Here is an 18,515-nt window from a genome sequence, read left to right on the forward strand (position 1 = left end):
AATTGCATTAGGCTATTTAGGACGACTCTGCTATGAAAGTAAACAATATAAGCTAAGACACACACCATCTAAACAAACAATTTAAGACATTAACGATCATAAAAGACACGCTAAAAGAGACATGCAGGTGTTGCGGTCCCTAGCATAGTGGAACAGCAACATTTGGCTCCACAAACAGTAATTGTTAGTTGTAATAATTAAGTCTGCATTGCTGAACATGAAAATAAAGTTGTCAATACTTTGTTTAAAAGAGATATTGACATGAAACATGTTTTATGGGATTTCTACAAAGCCCCTGAAGTCTCTTCGTCCCTGAAGAAGTTAAAAGTGAAAAAAGATGTGCGCACATGATATTACCACAAATTTGATATGTTGTGCAAACACTTTTTTTTTAAAAACTTGTGTGCCCAACATAATAACTTGTGGGATCCAGATGGCTACACTAAATTATCTTGTGCGCACAGGATATTGTGTGCAAAATATAAAGATTTTGTGTTCATCTTTTGGGAAGATATTTATTTTCACTTTTTGGTACTTCAGGAGTTCCATAGTTTTCTGTATCACAAGAGCAGTTTTACGTGTTTTTATTAGATTTTTTGTAACGAGTAGTTATATTTGTTAGTCATATTTAGGTCAAACCACAATCATTGTATTTAAATGCGATATTTTGGATGTGTTTTACCCCTGGATCTTCTCATTTCCTTATTCCACACAGGAAAACATATTTCATGTGCAGTGAGTGGGAGAGTTTGAAATCACAAGGTGTAATCTGACTTTGTTTCTCTTCATATCCTCTTAACCCACATTCATATCATTAGGCCTGCCCACAAACGTCTCCCACTCATCCTCTGACTCCACTTTCTTCTTGTTCCCACTTCCCTTCTCCCACTTCCCTCACCACTGCCTGCTGGCCCCACCAGTGCTCTCCCACTCTGTCGTGTCTCTCCCTGTTGAGCCTGCAATTTCAATCCACACACACACTACAGTCCACAGTTAATCATGGCTGTCAGTGGAGTGGCTGGGAATGCATTTACTGTAGCCCCAGCCTGCATTTTAAGCCTGAACACACACACACACACACACACACACACATACACACACACACACACACACACACACTGTATAAACCCACAGTGAACTGATGACGTGATGTGTGTGTCTCTGTTAGGGTGTCTTCAAAGAAGATTTTTTGTTCAATATTCGCCCCCATTTCAGCAACCAGACAGGAACCAACATTGCACATACATCCTGTCACTATATGCAGGCCTACATAGCCACACACACAAACACACACACCCTCATACTGTATCATTACGCCTCTTCTTACATTTGTAATAGTTCATAACCCAAAATGACACCGCCTGATTTACAATGTTTCTTAGGAATTACCCAGAAAAATCTGAGCAACGATAAATGATTTCAGAGGAGAGTTTGACTTCCTTAATGTGGTGTCTCATACACAATCTTTGCTTTCATTTTCATTTAGTTCAAATGTTTCATAATATCACAAACATTTACTTAAGATAAGACTATGATGATTCCTTAGAAAAAAGTGAGGAAGTTCTTAAGAATGTCTTCAGTGTATTTCCTGATTATATCCCAATAGACCTATGTATATGCCTTTATATATTGTTGTGAAATAAATGACTAAAGGACTGAAACGTTATTTCAATATATTATAATGGCCGTGTTTGTCAACATTACTGCTTGCGCTGCATGGCTTATTTTCAGGAGTACCAGAGACATGAGACTTTCACCCGAAACAAGAGTGGCTACAATTAAAAATAAAAGTTAAGACAAGTTTAGTAAAACTGAAAATCCAAATGGATTGTCTCAAATATGTTTAAATTAATGAATTTAGAGGCTTTCCTTTTCACTCTAACAATCTTAGGATAAATGTATTGTGATCTTAAAGTTGAGAAGAAAAATATAAAAACTTTGCTCTCAAGAATCTCATTTCTTCTTAACTGTTTTTTCAAAAAAAAAAGAAAAGAATAAAGTTAAGGAAATAAATGAGCACTTTTCTTGTGAATTTCAAATCTTCTTAACTTTTGTCTTAAGACTGAAGTTAAAGAGAAACTGACACTTAAGAAGTTTTTTTTTTTTCTTAAGAAGGTTTTGTGATCCGGCCCCTGGAACATTAAAGTGTCATTATTTGACAAACAGCCACCAAGAATAACTCTTTACACATCACAGAGAGATGGCTGTGAGTTTATTGTTGCTGTGGTTGATGATGTTGATTTAACACCGTGTTCACACAGGAGAGTTTCCTTTTTCAAGCAACAGTCAACAGGAAAAGGCACGAGAGATGATAAATGTCAGAAGCAACTATATAAGACCTGACCAACTCGAAGTGATGATGACAAGGATGTGGTGGAGGTTGTTTACAGGCCTGACTATTTCTGAATGAGAAGCATCTCAAGTCATCAAAATGTACCGACGGTATCCTGTCGCCAGATGAAAGAGCAGAATTTAAACTCTGCTGATGGTGCAGCAAAAGCACATTAGAATAAACAGTGCCAGTCATGTAAAAGTTAGTCATCTCTCTAAATAGATATAGAAGTAAATAAACATTTGAAGAAACCCAGATTAAAACATCTGCCCCCTCCACCCCCATGTTCTCCCAGAGGGGATTATCACAGATTAATTGGATGGTTGGGAACTATTAATCTCTACAAAACACTGTAATCCGGGATTTCACTCATCCCTGACTCCTCTAACAAACACCCATGTGACAGTGCCACAGCTCCATTGAGGGGGAACGTGTGCCTGCTGAGGTCAGATCACTGATGTGTTCAGGCGAGCTGTTGCTTAACGTTACGGAAAACTGCGTGGTTTCTGGGGGAGTTTTAGTATGTGTGTTTCAGTGTGTGCGCGCTGTTTGCTCTGGTTTTACTACACCACAAACTTTCTGTTTTGTGAGTGGGATGTCAGTGTTCACTCTAAAAACCCTGTTTCTGTGTTTTTTTTTTCCAGTATTAAAGATAATAGACACAATAGAAACTGTATCAGCTTCATTTAGCCACCTACAAGTCTTCCCACTTTCATGTAATTTTTGGACATCACTTCCCACTTTGTTCTGGGAAATTTATTTAGCAACTGAAAGCAATGTTTCAACCTCAAGTGAGAGAAAAACTCCCTGTCATTCTTGTCTGTTTGTACTGTACACTATTGGATCTCCACACTGTTTTTTATTATTTTTTTACTTCCTCCTATCTCTTCTTGTCTTGGCTGTGGCTTTTCTCCGTTTTATCAGCAGCCTATGGAGAGCAAAAAAACCCCATATTAATCCTATATTTAAGTCACAATTCAAAACAAACAGTAACACACAACCTGCCTATTGTTTGACCTTTAACAATTGCAGCAACAACTGTTTGTAATAAGTGACAACATGTTCAGAGTATCGATTCAATCGATTCAATTGTAAACACTGAGTCTACTAAACCTATTGTACCTCCATGTGACATACGCTAAAGCTTCAAAAATAATGAGTCAATCCTCAAACTATGACTACACAGCCACTTCCTCCATCTTGCCTCATTTAGTGTGTCATGCTCTCTGACTCTTCTGTGCCATCTCTTACTCCTCCACCTTCCCTACCCCCCTTCCAGTTTTCCACCTACATACTGTCACTCACCCCAGAACTACTGTGAGGCCCACACTTGCTGCCAGACTCAGGGCAGTAACCACGGCGATGACTGGCACCAGCAGGCCCATGGTAGAATGAAAAGGTGAGTAGGTGTCTCTGTTCGGTGGGGGAGGCAGAGTGACGACAGGTCGCTCATCCTGCTCAGGCAAGGGGGCAACTGAAAACGTCAGACAGGTGAGTAAACAGAGCAACATTTAGAAGAGTAACGTGAATGAAATGAGACATATAAAGACAGGTATTTACACCTTTGAGGGTAATCTACATGGACTATAAAAAGGAGGTTTAAACATTCTTGTCTCGCACCTCTTTACAAAGGGACAAGATATCATACCACAGACCACTGACAAGAGAACATTTTAATATATTTGAACGCAATATGATTTTTATCGGACCACAACTTTTTTTGAAAAATTGGCAAACACACAAATACACCAAGCTAAACACGAGAAAGCCAACAAAGCAACAAAAGATGAGAGAAGACGCCAACCCCTAAAACAAACAGACACCCTGCTGTTTCCACATCCGTGTGGAACTCAAAAACAAATCCACTTGTGACTTACGCTGCCCTTCATGTTTGTTGCGCTGCATTTACCAGAATTTTCAGTCTGGCCAAAATCTCAATATTAACCTTAAAGCCAGAGCACTCACACAGTTTACTGATGTCAGGCCTCTAGTGTGCGAGTGCCAGAGTCCATGAGGGGATAAGCTGGTGCAAAAAATAAGAAGGAAAGTGGGGCGCAATAAACAATAAATGTACTTTCTTGTCTCCCTTACTCTCTCCTGTTAACTGTTCCACTAAGAGCGATGACGACGGGAGCATTTGCGCTTGTCACAGTAGTAAAAGGCTTGACACAAATATTCTTCATGTTGAAAGCTTTATGAGCTGGACTCTTTGAAAGTGCGTTATCTGTAGATGTAAAATCATGCCCTCTTATTACTCCAGACAGTCTCAAAACACAAGACATCAGTATCTAAACAGTGGATTATTAAAGGCCCAACACACATCTGAAATGTTTCAAATTCAGTCCATTTTTTTTAACATGAGGGTAGATATATTACTATAAGAACTGTATCTAGGTTTGTATTCTATTAACTGGGACAATTTTTATCATTGTACTGCTGAACAGCAGATAGCTGTTGATTTATTCATTGCCATTTATATGGAGTTGGCTAATGTTGATTGGAGCGTTTGTTCTCAAATGTGGCAGCTATTGAAAGGTCCTAAATTAACGAGAATATGATGTTTTCTGTGATGACATGCTTGAAAGGCTGTACTCTACCTGTGAGCAGGAAAGTGACTTTGTAAAATATGGTTCCATTTCGGCTTTGCAGGGAGCAGCGGTATGTTCCTTGTTCATTCACATGCAGCTGATTTAAGACCACATTTGAGTCTTCTGTGACTATCAAGGTGCTGAAGTCACTCTCACCCAGCTGAATACACAGATCAGGCAGAGAAAGTTGTCACGAAGTCTTTCAGTTATTCAACTTGAGTAAACATGATAACAGTAAAAAGCTAAAAAGAGACACAAACAAAGGAATCAGGAAGTGGAAAGTATCTATTGTAGGTCTGACGTACTATTATAGCTTCTGTTCCTAATTTTCAACCTATAATGTCAGAGAGACCTTTTGAGTCCCTGGCACACCAGGGGCCCATGAGTAATGGTACTCTGGTCTACCCAGCAGAAGACGATGCCATGGATGGAAACAATTCAACACGGCCTGGCCTCCTTCCTCAGCCTGCACCGGGTACTCTGGGGGAAGAGAAAAAAACAGACATGCTTCATTCATTCACAGGAGGATTACAAGAATAATCTTTTTCATTAGCCTTGCACATGGACGGCCAGCAGCACAGCATCGCTTAGGAACACATTTGCACACTCGTGACAGCATGTGTCTATGTACAGCATGTGCTGCCCATGCAGTAAAGCACCCCCCATCAAAAATGAGTAGGTACAGCCAGCCCTTATACACCCACTTGGCAGCAACAGGTCACACACAAACAAGCAAATAGAAATATACCGCCGCAATCCTGCTCTCCAGAGGGTGAGGGGCAGATGTATATCTTGTAGCGGCAAGTGAAGCAGTCCATTATTCTTCGTCTCAAAAGCCCTGAAAAGCACATCCCACACTCACATGTACATACATGTGCTCTCTTAACATGTACTTAATAAACACATTTTATGCATCTACAAGGATTTAATACAAAGGGAAGGGTCAGAGAGAAAAGACATACCACACTTGTTAGGGCACAATCCTGAGGGAGAGAGGAACAAATGATGTGAAAGTAATGGATCTTGTACAAAGCCATGACTTACACTGAGTGCTCTGCCTCATATACTGTGCAGAACACTCGCTGTTACTTATGTCTATTACCATCCTGAATAAATGTGTCCAAGTGTTTCTCTAAGATCTTCCTGCCCTTTTCCAAGATCATAATGGCTTCAAACGTCACAGACCCTTTAAAAAAAACAACAACTTAGTCTTAGAGTCTGCTGCATATCAAGTTTGATCATATCAACGCATTCACTGAAAATATAAGGAAACAAATGTGACCACCTTATTCCTAGTCTCATTTTATTTTTCCAACTCTGCTTTTTTGTTTTTGTTTCTCACCTGTGTGCTTGGTCTTCAAGAAGATGTTGAATTCACTTTGGTATTCAGTTTTAGCTCTGTAGAGCGTGGTGGGATCTGAAGAACAGTAAATGGATGTCACTCATTAACACACAATCACACACTGACGGCAGTGGTTACTATGTAAAGTGACCATCACAAGTAATTAATCCATTCATACACGTGCAGCGGGAGCAACAAGCAAGTGTCTTGCCCAAGGACACATCGGACATGTGGTTGAAGAAGCTGTGGATGGCACCCCGAACCATCCAGTAGAGAGACAACCAACTCTACCAACTGAGCCAAAGCCGCCCCATAAATGGCAAACAGACAATATTTTTAAACTGATTATAGTTTTACACATCTCACACAAAAAAGAATGATGAATGATAAAGAAAAACAATAATTGCCATGGGGTGAAAGCCTCATTTGCCAGATCATAAATAACCCTTCTCCTTGTGTTTTCCATGAATTAATTTGATCCTATTTCAATTTTAACTGATTTTTAAAAAAGTTTACAGAGGGCTTAAATGAAGCATGTTAGTCTGCATGTGTGTGTGTGTGTGTGTGTGTGTGTGTGTGTGTGTGTGTGTGTGTGTGTGTGAAAGGTGCTCCATTAACATTTATACTTCAGAGGTAATTTTCTGCATTTTAAATGTATATTATATAGATAATACTTAAGTACCAAAAACATCTCACTACCCATTGTTGTAATGTAACTAGATGTGACATATAAGTTTGCATTGTTAAATCACTCCACACAGTGATGCCAAGCCAAATTTGGCTGAAACCGGCCTTGATCTCACCAATGACTCCCTTTCTTTTCTGGCTGGTCTCTCTGTAGGTCTGATAGGCATGGGCATAAATCTTGTTCAGTTCTATCTGGTCGTTCACAGAGGGAGCAGACAGGGCAAAGTCCTCATGGAGAAGCCTGATCTTGCGGTCACACTGCAGACAAGCCTTGGCTGTTGAGACACTGCAGAGCAGGGTCACCAACATGAGCAGCATCTCTTCTCTGCTCCCTGACCTTTCTGAGGAGTAACACAAAGCTGCGTCACTGTAGGTCCTGTGATTTTTCAGTCAGTGTCTTTCTGAAACACAGTTGCAAAACATTAGTGAGACCATCATTACTGGAACTGCAAAAACGGCTACTACTCCTACACCTGATCTTTTATCATTTGGGACATTTACTGTAATATCTACATACTTTAACTTTTTTTTTAAAATATTTGTTACATCTCTTAATTTTACGTGTATGTTTCAAGTTTGTGTTTGTTTTTACAATGAAGTCTCAGCCTACTGTTGCCTCTTTTTAGTCAACAGCTCTAATAAGCATTCTGTCACATCATAGACCAGCCTACTTGCTATAATTGCAATTGGCAAGTTAGACAACAACCTCTCTCTGCAGATAAACACATACACAGCTAACTTTGAGATGTATAACTTGTTATTAAACTGTTGATAGCACTTCTGGCATTGATGACTATAAATTAATGTGGCTAACATCAGCAAATTGAAATTCTATTTTAACAAAATACAAGTAAAAAAGACCCTCACTGTATTGATGTAGTCTTCCAGCTCACTGTTGATAGCTCGTTGCTGCCACCCAGTGGTAAATTGTATGTCACAGTGCCAAAGTCATATTATCTAGTTCTGGTTAATCTCACCCCTTTGCGTTGTTGGGCAATGCTGCGTTGCAGACAATCCAGGCTGGTCAGAAACTTTTGAATTAGAACTGCAACTAAACTTGTTTTTAAATCCCGATAGCAAATTAATTAAGAGCGTCTATATTTGATCAATTTAAATATTTTTTACAAGCTGATATACCGAAAAAAGCCAGTTAACTAACTGTAGTCTTCTGTTTTGTTTCCATGGGCAACAGTCAACAGATGACAAAAACACAGACCTATCGAACGTTAGGTAGGCGAGCTGATTTCTTCTGAAACTACATTTCCCAGAAGCCAACCGATGTAGCCTGTCAGTGACAGCTGTATTGCCCTATCGGCTTCTGCTCGGTCGTCGCTGGGCGGGTTCATGGAACTTTACACCTTTCTGCGGCTGCGCAGTGGAGTACTGCGCTCACAACAACACACAGAGATCACCTCAGAGAGTGGATGCGGAGGTAAGATAACACTGTTTTGTGTTTACAACGCCCTTATTGACAGTTTCAATGTATTTTCGAACTTATGTTTGGTGTTTCCATAGACAGCCAATTGTTTTCAAATGTGAACATGACGTTGTTGAAACGTAGCCTACTACTGTAGTTCGTGACAACTGGTACAGCCGGTTACAGTGTCACTGAAATGTCCCGACACAGCATTGTCGACGAGTGCTGTTTGTTGGTTATCGATCAGGCGCTGACACATTGGAAATGTTTAATCAGTTGGCCATAAGTCATATTGGTGATCATGCATCTGGAGGCCATTTTTGTGTCCACTGTGATCATTCCTGCAAAGTCAAAGAGTGGGTTTGAGCGTTTATAGATATAAGTTATGGAAACACATAGAAATGAGTCTGTGTTTATAGGCTCACTGTCGATGACAGCACATGCAAAACAAAGCCACTTAAAAATATCCGTGCACATGCATGTATGTACAGGAATGATCAAAATATATCGTGATATAAAGATGGTGCAGTTTTGTATAGCTGCTCACAAATCTTGTGGATGTGGTGATTGTGTAAGAGAGGACAGTCACAAAGCAGTCTGTCTGTAGAAGGAACCACATTTTTGCAGGGCATGCATTTACAGAGCTCTCTACCCCACTTCTGCTTATCCACTTTCCGTCATCAGAACAGAAGAAGAACCTTGGGCTGGGATATAATGATACCTGTTGTTAGGTTAAACAGTGCTCTGCTTGTGGATGATTTGGCCTGCGGGCTTTATCTCAAAACTGTATGTTTGCTGCAGAACGGGGATTTGAGGGCCACAACTCTGGTATTAACATCTCAGGTGCTTTAAACTGGGAGATAAATACAGTTGAACCGTGCTGACATGGTGTCTGTACTTTCATTGATCATAGTCTTTTTTTATGCTGTCATTTATGCTGTTCCCATGTTTGCCTATGTGATTGAGCCTGGATTCCTGCCAATCACCAAAGTGCCTGCTCTCCCTGCTCTCTGCTTTACAAAACTATGATGGACTTAAAATGAAGTACACACAATACAGTAACATGTATTAATTCATTTATTGTAGAAAGTTTAAAGGTATGCTATTATTTGTGTTTTGTGCGATTCACACTCCTATAGAGAATAGCAGGAAAAAGAAGGGCATTTTTCCTTAATCATGCCAGCACTGCACAAACCTCCAGAGCTATTTATAACCACCGTTCTTCGAGACCAGCAGTAAAATGATAATATCTGGGGAAAATGTGATGATTGGTGTGAGTATTTCAAAAACATTAATGTCCCATTTTAATAATGTGAGATTAACTTGTATACATGCCATTGATGATTTTGTTGTATACCTTATAATTAAACTCTTTATGATTTTCTTTCCCATCCTTACAGATGGTTGAAGTGAATGACGTGATGAGATTTGTGGCCCCTTATTTCTTTTATCCTGACACTTTTTGATGTGTTGTTTTACACCTTATGCCATGCTTTGACTGAATGTTGATCTCTGTCCTCTGTGTGTTTTGCAGGTTGGGACAATTATTAGCAGGTAGACATCCGGCGTTCTTTCGCCAACTGTCTTAAGAATATCTCGACAGTTTCATCAACACTGCCTTTGGCTACCGTAAGTTCCCTACAGCTGTGCCCCGCATACCTCACCATCTAGTCTTCAGCATGTATCAGATTGTCCCGGTGGCTCCTGGGGAGCAGCATTCCTCGGGGGAAGCTGGTGGTTCTCCCTTGAAGAAGAAATTGGCAAACGAAGGCCGCCCTCTGGTGATAGCTGGCATGCTGGGCTGTTTGTTGGTGATGGCTGCTGTGGTTGCCTGGTGCTACTACTCGGTTTCCCTCCGTAAGGCACATCTGTTAAAAAACGAACTGTTGGACCTCAATAAGGACGGGTTTATCATTCGCAACCCAGCAGGGGCTGTCCTCTTCAGTATGGCCTTCAGGTGGGTTCACTTAATTAAGCTGTTGTTTTAGTTTTGATTCATCTTACTTAGTGTCTAGATTAATATATATATATGTGTGTGTGTATATATATATATATATATATGTATATGTATATGTATGTATGTATGTATGTATGTATGTATGTATGTATGAAAAAAGGTATGACTCACAGAGCATTTTCACAAAGTTCAGTTCAGTAACTCTAACTCACTGCATTAAGCCAAAAAAACTGTTGGGAAATATATAGATTAGATAGAAATATTCGACTACGACTACTGATAATAATACATTTTATGTTTAACTTTTCAGTTCAGCAAACCTCTAAGTGTTACAGGGGTGACTGTGTAAGGAACTACGTTTTTTCAGGGCTCTTTAGCCTCCCTCCACTTACCGTCATCAGAACGGGATATTTGTATTTGGCTGATATGATCGATTGACCTTAAAATATTTGCAGATTAATTGAATCATTTCTTCTTATAAGGAAGCCATATGTAATATGTTTAAGATAACCGCAGATTTAACATAGTACATTCCTGTGCCAAATTCTTGTCTTGTAAAAGCTGCCTGCCTACCATGTGGGATGTTTAACACATGATTATACCCTCAGGGAAACCAGTGCTGTCCTACATTAGCAACACTCACATTCAGATTAGCTATGGAAATGTCTCACTTTATTACTTGTATGCAAATAATTATACATATTCAAAATCTTCAGTACTATGATTGTATTTATTATCTGTTGAAGTTTTCCTATTATATTAAATTATTTCTTCAAGTTCTTGCTAATAATAAAAGCTCAATTAGTATAAGAAAGTGTTGTGTGTAACAAGTTCATTGATATTTGTTTTGCCTCTGTTAATTCTCCACTTAAGATCTGGCACCCTGGATCTGGACTCCTGCTCAAAGGAGGGAAATATTCTGAGCTGCACTCAGTCAGATTCAGGCAAAATCAACTTCTTTATCCAGACAGTTCGACTAAAGGACACAGTGATGTGTTACCGCGTTCGCTGGGAGGAGCTGCAAAGCAAGACCTCTGTGGAGCACGCCATGGCCTATAATGACTCTCATTGGTATGGAGGGGCGGAGACAGCCACACAATATTGGCCTATCAGGATCCAGGGTGAAGAGGAACCACAGCCCTTCATCACCAGCGATGTCTACTCAAATCGGAAGGCATTTGGGGGAATCCTGGAACGCTATTGGCTGTCTTCTAATGCTACAGCCATTAAGATTAACGACACTGTACCGTTTCATTTGGGCTGGTCAGAGAAGAACAGGACTCTTAGGTTCCATGCAAGATACCAGGACTCTCCCTTCAGACCGCCAGAGGGTCAACCGGCCTTTCCTGAGCTCAGCTATAGAGTGTGTATAGGCTCCGATGTGACCTCTATTCACAAATACATGGTGAGTTGATGATGAAAAAATTAACCATATGATATTTTGTCACTAACTTTTATAGTCCACAGTAAAGCTTCATTAAGGTAAATCAATTTTATCTGTTTACAGTAATGTTTTCAAAATGTGCTTGCAAGTTAATGGTTCGTATTTGAAATGGCAAGCTTTATATAATTTCAGTGTAATTGTTTTGTAGTTTTGGGTCAACTTTTTTGAGTCAATTGATAAGTTGCTTGTTAGCTTACCTTATCATGAAAACTATAACCAAGGAAAACAACTCAAAATGCTACAAAATGTACCTACCAGTACCCTCCAAGATCTTTTATGTAAAGTATATTCTGGTTTGAACCAAAAAGAAAGTCTGTGCTTTATACTTTATGTATGTGTTATGTTCAGGTGCGTCGGTATTTCCCAAAGCCCATCAAGGTCCCGTCTCCTGAAGTGTTTAAACAACCCCTTTGGTCTACTTGGGCTCTCTACAAAACAGCTGTGACTCAAGAGAAACTGCTGCGCTTTGCTTCTGACATCACGCAGCATGGCTTCACATGTTCTCACCTGGAGCTGGACGATCGCTACACTGCCGATTATGGAGAGTTTGACTTTGACCCGCAGAAGTTCCCGAATGCCAGCGGTATGTTTGAAAAGCTCAGAGAGGACGGCTTTCAAGTGTCACTCTGGACACATCCTTTTATAAACTATGACTCCATTAATTTTGGCGTTGCTGTGGAGAAAGGACTGTTTGTGAGGGAGCCGAGCGGTGAGCTTCCTGCGCTGGTTCGCTGGTGGAATGGCATTGGAGGCATCTTGGATTTTACCAATCCAGAAGCCTGTGAGTGGTATTCCTCACATCTTCGTATGCTCAAAAGTCGCTATGGTGTGACGTCCTTCAAGTTTGATGCGGGAGAGACCAGCTACCTCCCTCGCCAGTTCAGCACCCTGGTACCACTGTCTGACCCCTCCATCTTCACGCGCCGCTACACTGAGATGGCCATCCCATTCAGTGAGCGAGCAGAGCTGAGGGTGGGCTACCAGAGTCAGGACATCTCCTGCTTCAGCCGGATCATTGATCGGGACTCTGTGTGGGGATATGAGCTGGGCCTTAAGTCTATCATCCCCACAGTTCTCACTATCAGCATTCTAGGCTACCAATTTGTCCTACCTGATATGATTGGAGGGAATGCATACCTAAACCGCACCACAGGTATGGTACTAAGTAGGCATCAAAATAAGCCCTATCAAAGAAAGATGTTGACATTGGCTATGCTTTTTAGTCTAAGGTCTGACAACTGTGTTTTATTTCAGGTGTTTTGGATGGCAAAAACGGTCTCCCAGACAGAGAGCTGTACATACGATGGTTGGAGCTGTCTGCTTTCATGCCTGCCATGCAGTTTTCTATACCACCATGGGCCTATGACAAGGAGGTGAGCAATTCCACAGCTTGACTTTATTTTCTAAAACACCTCCACGCTGTGTCCTCTGACCAACTGCAAAAACCCGGACTAAGAAGCTCTGAGGTAACATGTATGCTAACCTTAGTTGTCAGCAGTTATTTTTGTGTGTCCTATAAAAGGTATAAATGTAGTAGAATGTTTCATTAAATGACATTCAAATGTTAAATTTACTACGTCAGGGATTTTTGGACTGGTCATCATTGTTATTGTTTTGTAGCTGGTCGTGGCATAATGACATTGCTATGGACAGAAAGTTCAAGGAAATATTTTACACATACAGCAGAAATCAAGAATATCTTCTGTAAATGTCTCTCTGATTCTCTCGTCTACAGCGAGTGAAAACATGAGTATGAAGCTGTTTTAGTCAAGGACAAATAACACACATACTATTGGATGTCACGCAAGTGTTTTTAGATCATGGTCATTCCATGTCAATTTATGTGCAATATGAAGCTATGAGTTTACTAAAGTGTGCAAACATTAGCCTGCTAAAACAACATTGCAGGCCACAGGTCATTGCAGCTCTGGAAAAGGTGCTTAAATATGGTGCGTTGTAATGCAAACACGAGTAGAGAGGGTCTTGAGGTGTACAGCTGGAGGAGAGGGGAGGCTTCAGAATAGTGGAGGTGTCTCCAAACAGCAGTTTGTTTTGGTTTAATTGTGGTGCTCAAGGGCGACATCTACTGGATGAAAAAGTTCTACATTCCAATTCATTCAATCCTAATTTGAATCTCTGTGCTTAAATCTGCAGGTGGTAGAGATTGCACAGAAGTTCACAGAGCTCCATGAGACTCTCGTGGCCCCAAGGGTGCTGGAACTGGCGAGTGAGGTTCTTAACACAGGAGACCCAATCATAAGACCCCTCTGGTGGATTGCCAATGAAGACGAGGCAGCCTACAAGATTGACTCCCAGTTCTTGATTGGAAACGACCTGATGGTGGCTCCGGTGTTAGAGCCAGGGAAGCAGGAGAGGGATATCTACCTTCCTGCAGGACGATGGAAAAGCTACAAGGGGGAACACTACGATAAAGGTCCCATGTACCTCGATGACTACCCTGTGGACCTGGATGAGATAGCTTACTTTACGTGGGTTCAGCAAGACAAATGATAATTAGAGACTCTGAATTTTACATACCCACACCCATATTGTACCAACATGCACATTTTTATGAGCACACATGCCAAGAAAAAGAGAGAAATGTTTGCCTTTTTTTTCAAGGGAAATAACCACTAGGGATCTGCTGCCTTAGCAGAATGCGATTTTGAACATTAACCTCTTGTCTTCTCTGACGTGTTGACCTTGATGTGAACTTGTGCCTGCTGATTTTTAACTGTCCGTCCAAAGAATCAGAGGGAAAACCTGTTTTCACGTCTGATTCTCTTGTTCCATCCTCATCCTCATGTGCCTTCCACAGCCAATAGTAAACTGATCAGATTGTATCATCACCACAGTCTTCCACTGGGTAAACATCTTAGTGACATATGTCTTCCCACAGCTAGAAAAGCATTGGTTATAGGGTGCATGTTATTTTATTCTGTTTTCTGTCATTTTATTTTCAGGGGTGTGTAATTAGACAACGTAATTGTTCCATGATAGAGTTGAGCAATGAATCAGCAATAAGTATGCACTCAGAGAGCATGTGTAACCTTATATAAAGATGGCAACTGTTGTGTTGTGGAAGACTTTAAGTTCCTTTCTAACTATGTTTAAGTTAAGGTGCATTTGAATTGCTTTGCACACAGAATAATTTACAACTCATGTGTTTTTAATTGAGTTTTCTATTTATTCGTTTATTTTTATTTGTTTCGATATGTGGGTGATATTGAATGTACAGCTGATTCATGTAATGCTGTTTTAAAATACTTTTCATGCTTCAACTGCCTTTTTTTACATTCCTCAATTTGTGATGCCATCCTCTAATTTTTAGTGCCAAAATCTATCTACTGCTGTATGCTTTTAAAAATCTGCACAAGTTAAATTCACAGCTCAGGTAGAGATAAAAGACTACATGTGTTATGCTGGATATTTATTGATCCATGTCAAGATATGTAATTATTATACTTATGCTGCTGGTTTGCCTTGTATAACAGGTTCTGTTCTCCAAAATAACATGTTTCAAAGGGCCATCCATTCCTGCCTTGTGACTTTATTTGCCTTATACGCTGAATTAGCACAGAGAAGCTGAACAGTACCTCTATCCTCTGCACACATGATGTATACACTCACAGTGATAAGCCTGATGCTTTGCACCTTTTCAATGAAAGTACTACTGTTTAAAAGTTCATGAGTGGTTTTATTCTCAGATGTGCCATCTGCCATTTGAATATATGTCTGTATGCTGTTGCATAGTGATTGCTGGCATTAGAGTAAAGCACATTTCAAGTCGTCCAAATGCTTTGCCTGAAAATAATTCGTACTATAAAAGGTAGAATCGGACATTGTTTGAAATGCATAATTTAAAACACAAAGTTGATATGGGATTACAGCATCTATAACATTGTACTAATGTTTTTGTTTGGTGAAACAATGAAATAATCCTTGTTCATTTGTTGTCAGTGTTGCTTTCTTGTATTCTTGATGGTACCACAAGATGGCGCTGAAGTCAATTATCTTTAGATCTCTGCTCAGTGTTTACTGGCAAATAAAGCCCTGTGAACATTCAAGTGTTCAGCCTTACAAGGGGAACTTTAATTTGTTTTGCCAGTGTCTGTGTCTCTGGGTGCACATCACAAATAGATATGGTGGACTTTTGTAAAGTTTGCTGCAGAATTCATGGTAATGTCACAGCTGCCTTTCCCCCATGATGTCAAGCTCAAATCAAGTTATTCATGGTCTCCAGTTCATTGATTTATGTTACACATGTGTTTTCCAGTTGCAAAAAAAACGACATTGTTTGGATTAATTCAGGGCTTTTCATCTCCGGTCTTTAAGGGGGGAAAGATAAGTCTCTTTTGAAAAGTTTTAGATGGATAAAAAAACGTTACTATTGTAAGTGTATGCTACACATCCAATATTTTTAGAAGACAACAGCAAACAAAAAAATCCCAGATACAGTTAAAGAGTCAGGTCAGCATTTTGGATCTTAAAGAAACTTCCTTTACTCAAAACTGTTACTGTTTCACGTGATATTTTGTAATTCTTATTTCTTTTCTTCTCTAGAAAGCTGCTAAATGAATAAAAAGGCTGTTATTCTCTGTTAAGGGTAGTGTGGAATACAGACTATTTCAGAGTAAATCTCTCCAAACACGGTAGTAGTTTGCAACTTTGAAAGTTTTATTTTTCCCCTGTATTGTACAAACTGAGACAGAAAACAGGAAAGTGTAGAAGTAAAGTATTTTTGATCCTTTTAATGTTCCAGAGCCTCAGAAAATAAAGGTGATGATGGCTGTGACTGTCAGCAGGATGAGGACAAGGGAACCATTTGGAGCCACGCCACAACCAAAAAGGGAACCAAAGGGTAACAATTCGGAAACTGGTGGCAGGATGCCAGAACCAGAGGGTGTGGCACTATTACACTCGTCCCCCTCACAGCACGTAATGGGAGTTATACAGCCATCTTTGAAGATGCAGCCCTTTGTAACAACACCTACAAAACAATAAATAAACACAACCGTTTAAATAGCACTGAAAGCCACCAGGCAATATGATTTCAAATGCTTTAGGTAACTATTTCAACTTCTAAATTGGAAGAAAAATGTACCGAACACATTGTTGGTGAAACAGCGGTCAGTTCCAGGAGGACAAGCCACTGCAGGGCAGACTGGATTACCTGGTTGGCAGATGTGGCACTTCAGTCCACATGCTATAAAGAAACAAAGATAGTTGTCAAACTTTATCCAAATCTTAATATTATTGTTTTACAGTTGTCATTGAATTTTGATTATTAAATTTTAAGGAACTTTATAAGGAATTTTATTAAACATGTTTTTCTTTTAATATGAAAAAGACTCAAACAAAAATCTTACCTATGGACAGAGTCCCAAACAGGACCAGAGCTCCATAAAACTGCATCATGAACGGAGACAAAAACTGACTTGTGATCAACAGTAATAGCGGAAAACTTGTCAAGTGCTGCAAAGTTTGCCTTTTATACTTCAACGTCAACAGTTTTTTCTTATAAATATGACAGCTCCCTTTCATCACCAAGCCCCCTCCCAATTGAGGGAAATAAGTAAACAATCCATGAGACAGCCACATAGATACATCTCTTTAGGTATACAAGAAATAAAATAGGACAAGCTTCCTTTAGTAGACTGTTACTTCACCATCAAACAGAAATTCATATGATTTGTTGTATTCCAAAAATCCCATAACTTTTACTATTATTTTTTTTAAACCATCTTTTTAAAACCATATATATATATATTAATGAAAGATTACAAATTACTAAAGCGTACAAAATTACAAAATGCACCGGAAACATTGAAAAAATTTGTATTTTTAAAAAATATAAAATATGATATAGATATATAAATATAAATACTTAAAGCCATTAATCAGATTATAACATTTTCATTAAAAAATACAGTAGAATATCAATGCTGATAAAAACTTAAGTAAATCAATAACAGCCATTTAGTGATAAAGTACAAGAAAGAAACCTTGTGAGTCTTTGAACTCCTTTTTCTTTTAAATATTTGGCCCTGCTCTTTATTTGATTTGGGAAAGTTAACACAGTCTCAGCCAAACCTGTTCCTCTCCTCTTCCCCGTTATAACACGGTTTCACACGCTTGAAGGAATGAACACTGAAGGCAATATTGACCCTTAAATGGTGTTTAACATTGAACACTTTAGAACAACAAACACACAAAAACATGTATGTTGATGGATCGTTGATTTGAGATATACAGTACATCTAATATAACAACTAGAAATATGTAATATCATAACCCCGCACAATGTTGACAATGATTAATGACTGGTCACAGGTTGGCCTGTACTGCTTACATATCATGGTGCTCTCCCCGATAGTCTGCAGTAACAGCACCTTTGAATACCCTCGTGGGTTGGGGCATCCCAGGAGTTATTTTTCTTTATTTCTAATTTTTTTTAAAATATTTTTATCTATGATTTGGTGAAAAGTTCTTATAAGAGGTAGCGAAAGTTAGAATTCCTCATTGATGGTTTCTTTGTGTTCTTGAATGTTTACCTTTTCTTTTAAAGTTCCTTTTTTTGGGCCTTTTCTCCTTCATTAGGTAGGACAGCTGAAGAGAGATTGAAAATGTTGGATGGAGAGGGTGGGGGATGACATGCAACAAAAGGTGTCATGACTGTGGCAAAACTCAAATGCAGACCAACAGATAAGCTGTCAAAAATACATTTATTCAAAACTTGGGGCTGAGG

General features: G+C 39.4%; 2 protein-coding genes across 7 annotated transcripts; one reads left to right on the forward strand and one right to left on the reverse strand.

Annotated features, from left to right (window-relative positions):
* Positions 1–2,195: 2,195 nt before the first annotated feature.
* Positions 2,196–8,143, reverse strand: izumo1 (izumo sperm-oocyte fusion 1). Of its 6 annotated transcripts, none has more exons than XM_079364578.1 (10): positions 7,927–8,143; positions 7,066–7,290; positions 6,263–6,337; positions 6,023–6,106; positions 5,883–5,903; positions 5,669–5,758; positions 5,273–5,400; positions 4,930–5,080; positions 3,638–3,806; positions 2,196–3,260 (listed from the first exon to the last, which is right to left on the reverse strand). In XM_079364578.1, exons 2-10 carry the CDS (start codon positions 7,265–7,267, stop codon positions 3,203–3,205), a joined length of 978 nt encoding a protein of 325 aa, XP_079220704.1. In that variant the 5' UTR covers positions 7,268–7,290; positions 7,927–8,143; the 3' UTR covers positions 2,196–3,202. The 6 variants fall into 6 exon arrangements, with proteins under 6 accessions (XP_079220704.1, XP_079220706.1, XP_079220703.1 ...); XM_079364580.1 differs by having other exon boundaries at positions 7,066–7,346; XM_079364577.1 differs by having other exon boundaries at positions 7,811–8,143.
* Positions 8,144–8,244: 101 nt separating this feature from the next.
* Positions 8,245–16,750, forward strand: LOC306837028 (myogenesis-regulating glycosidase-like). The gene is made up of 7 exons (XM_079364464.1): positions 8,245–8,381; positions 9,901–10,323; positions 11,197–11,728; positions 12,116–12,920; positions 13,022–13,140; positions 13,922–14,256; positions 16,530–16,750. The coding sequence occupies exons 2-7, from the start codon at positions 10,046–10,048 to the stop codon at positions 16,630–16,632; spliced, it is 2,172 nt and encodes a 723-aa protein (XP_079220590.1). The 5' UTR covers positions 8,245–8,381; positions 9,901–10,045; the 3' UTR covers positions 16,633–16,750.
* The last annotated feature ends 1,765 nt before the right edge of the window (positions 16,751–18,515 follow it).

Source organism: Symphodus melops (genome assembly GCF_947650265.1).
Source record: "Symphodus melops genome assembly, chromosome: 1".
NCBI classification, from domain to species: Eukaryota; Metazoa; Chordata; class Actinopteri; order Labriformes; family Labridae; genus Symphodus; species Symphodus melops.

What these genes read in the sequence shown, in the direction of transcription:
- izumo1 (XM_079364578.1), bottom strand. Translation starts at nt 7,267, where the DNA reads ATGCTGCTCATGTTGGTGACCCTGCTCTGCAGTGTCTCAACAGCCAAG. An exon ending in GGACACATTTATTCAGGATG is followed by an intron (nt 5,904 to 6,022) that starts GTAATAGACATA and finishes TCTCTCCCTCAG; the next exon opens with GATTGTGCCCTAACAAGTGT. An exon ending in TGGAGAGCAGGATTGCGGCG is followed by an intron (nt 5,401 to 5,668) that starts GTATATTTCTAT and finishes CTCTTCCCCCAG; the next exon opens with AGTACCCGGTGCAGGCTGAG.
- LOC306837028 (XM_079364464.1), top strand. Translation starts at nt 10,046, where the DNA reads ATGTATCAGATTGTCCCGGTGGCTCCTGGGGAGCAGCATTCCTCGGGG. An exon ending in CATGGGCCTATGACAAGGAG is followed by an intron (nt 13,141 to 13,921) that starts GTGAGCAATTCC and finishes TTAAATCTGCAG; the next exon opens with GTGGTAGAGATTGCACAGAA. An exon ending in GATGAGATAGCTTACTTTAC is followed by an intron (nt 14,257 to 16,529) that starts GTGGGTTCAGCA and finishes TTAATGTTCCAG; the next exon opens with AGCCTCAGAAAATAAAGGTG.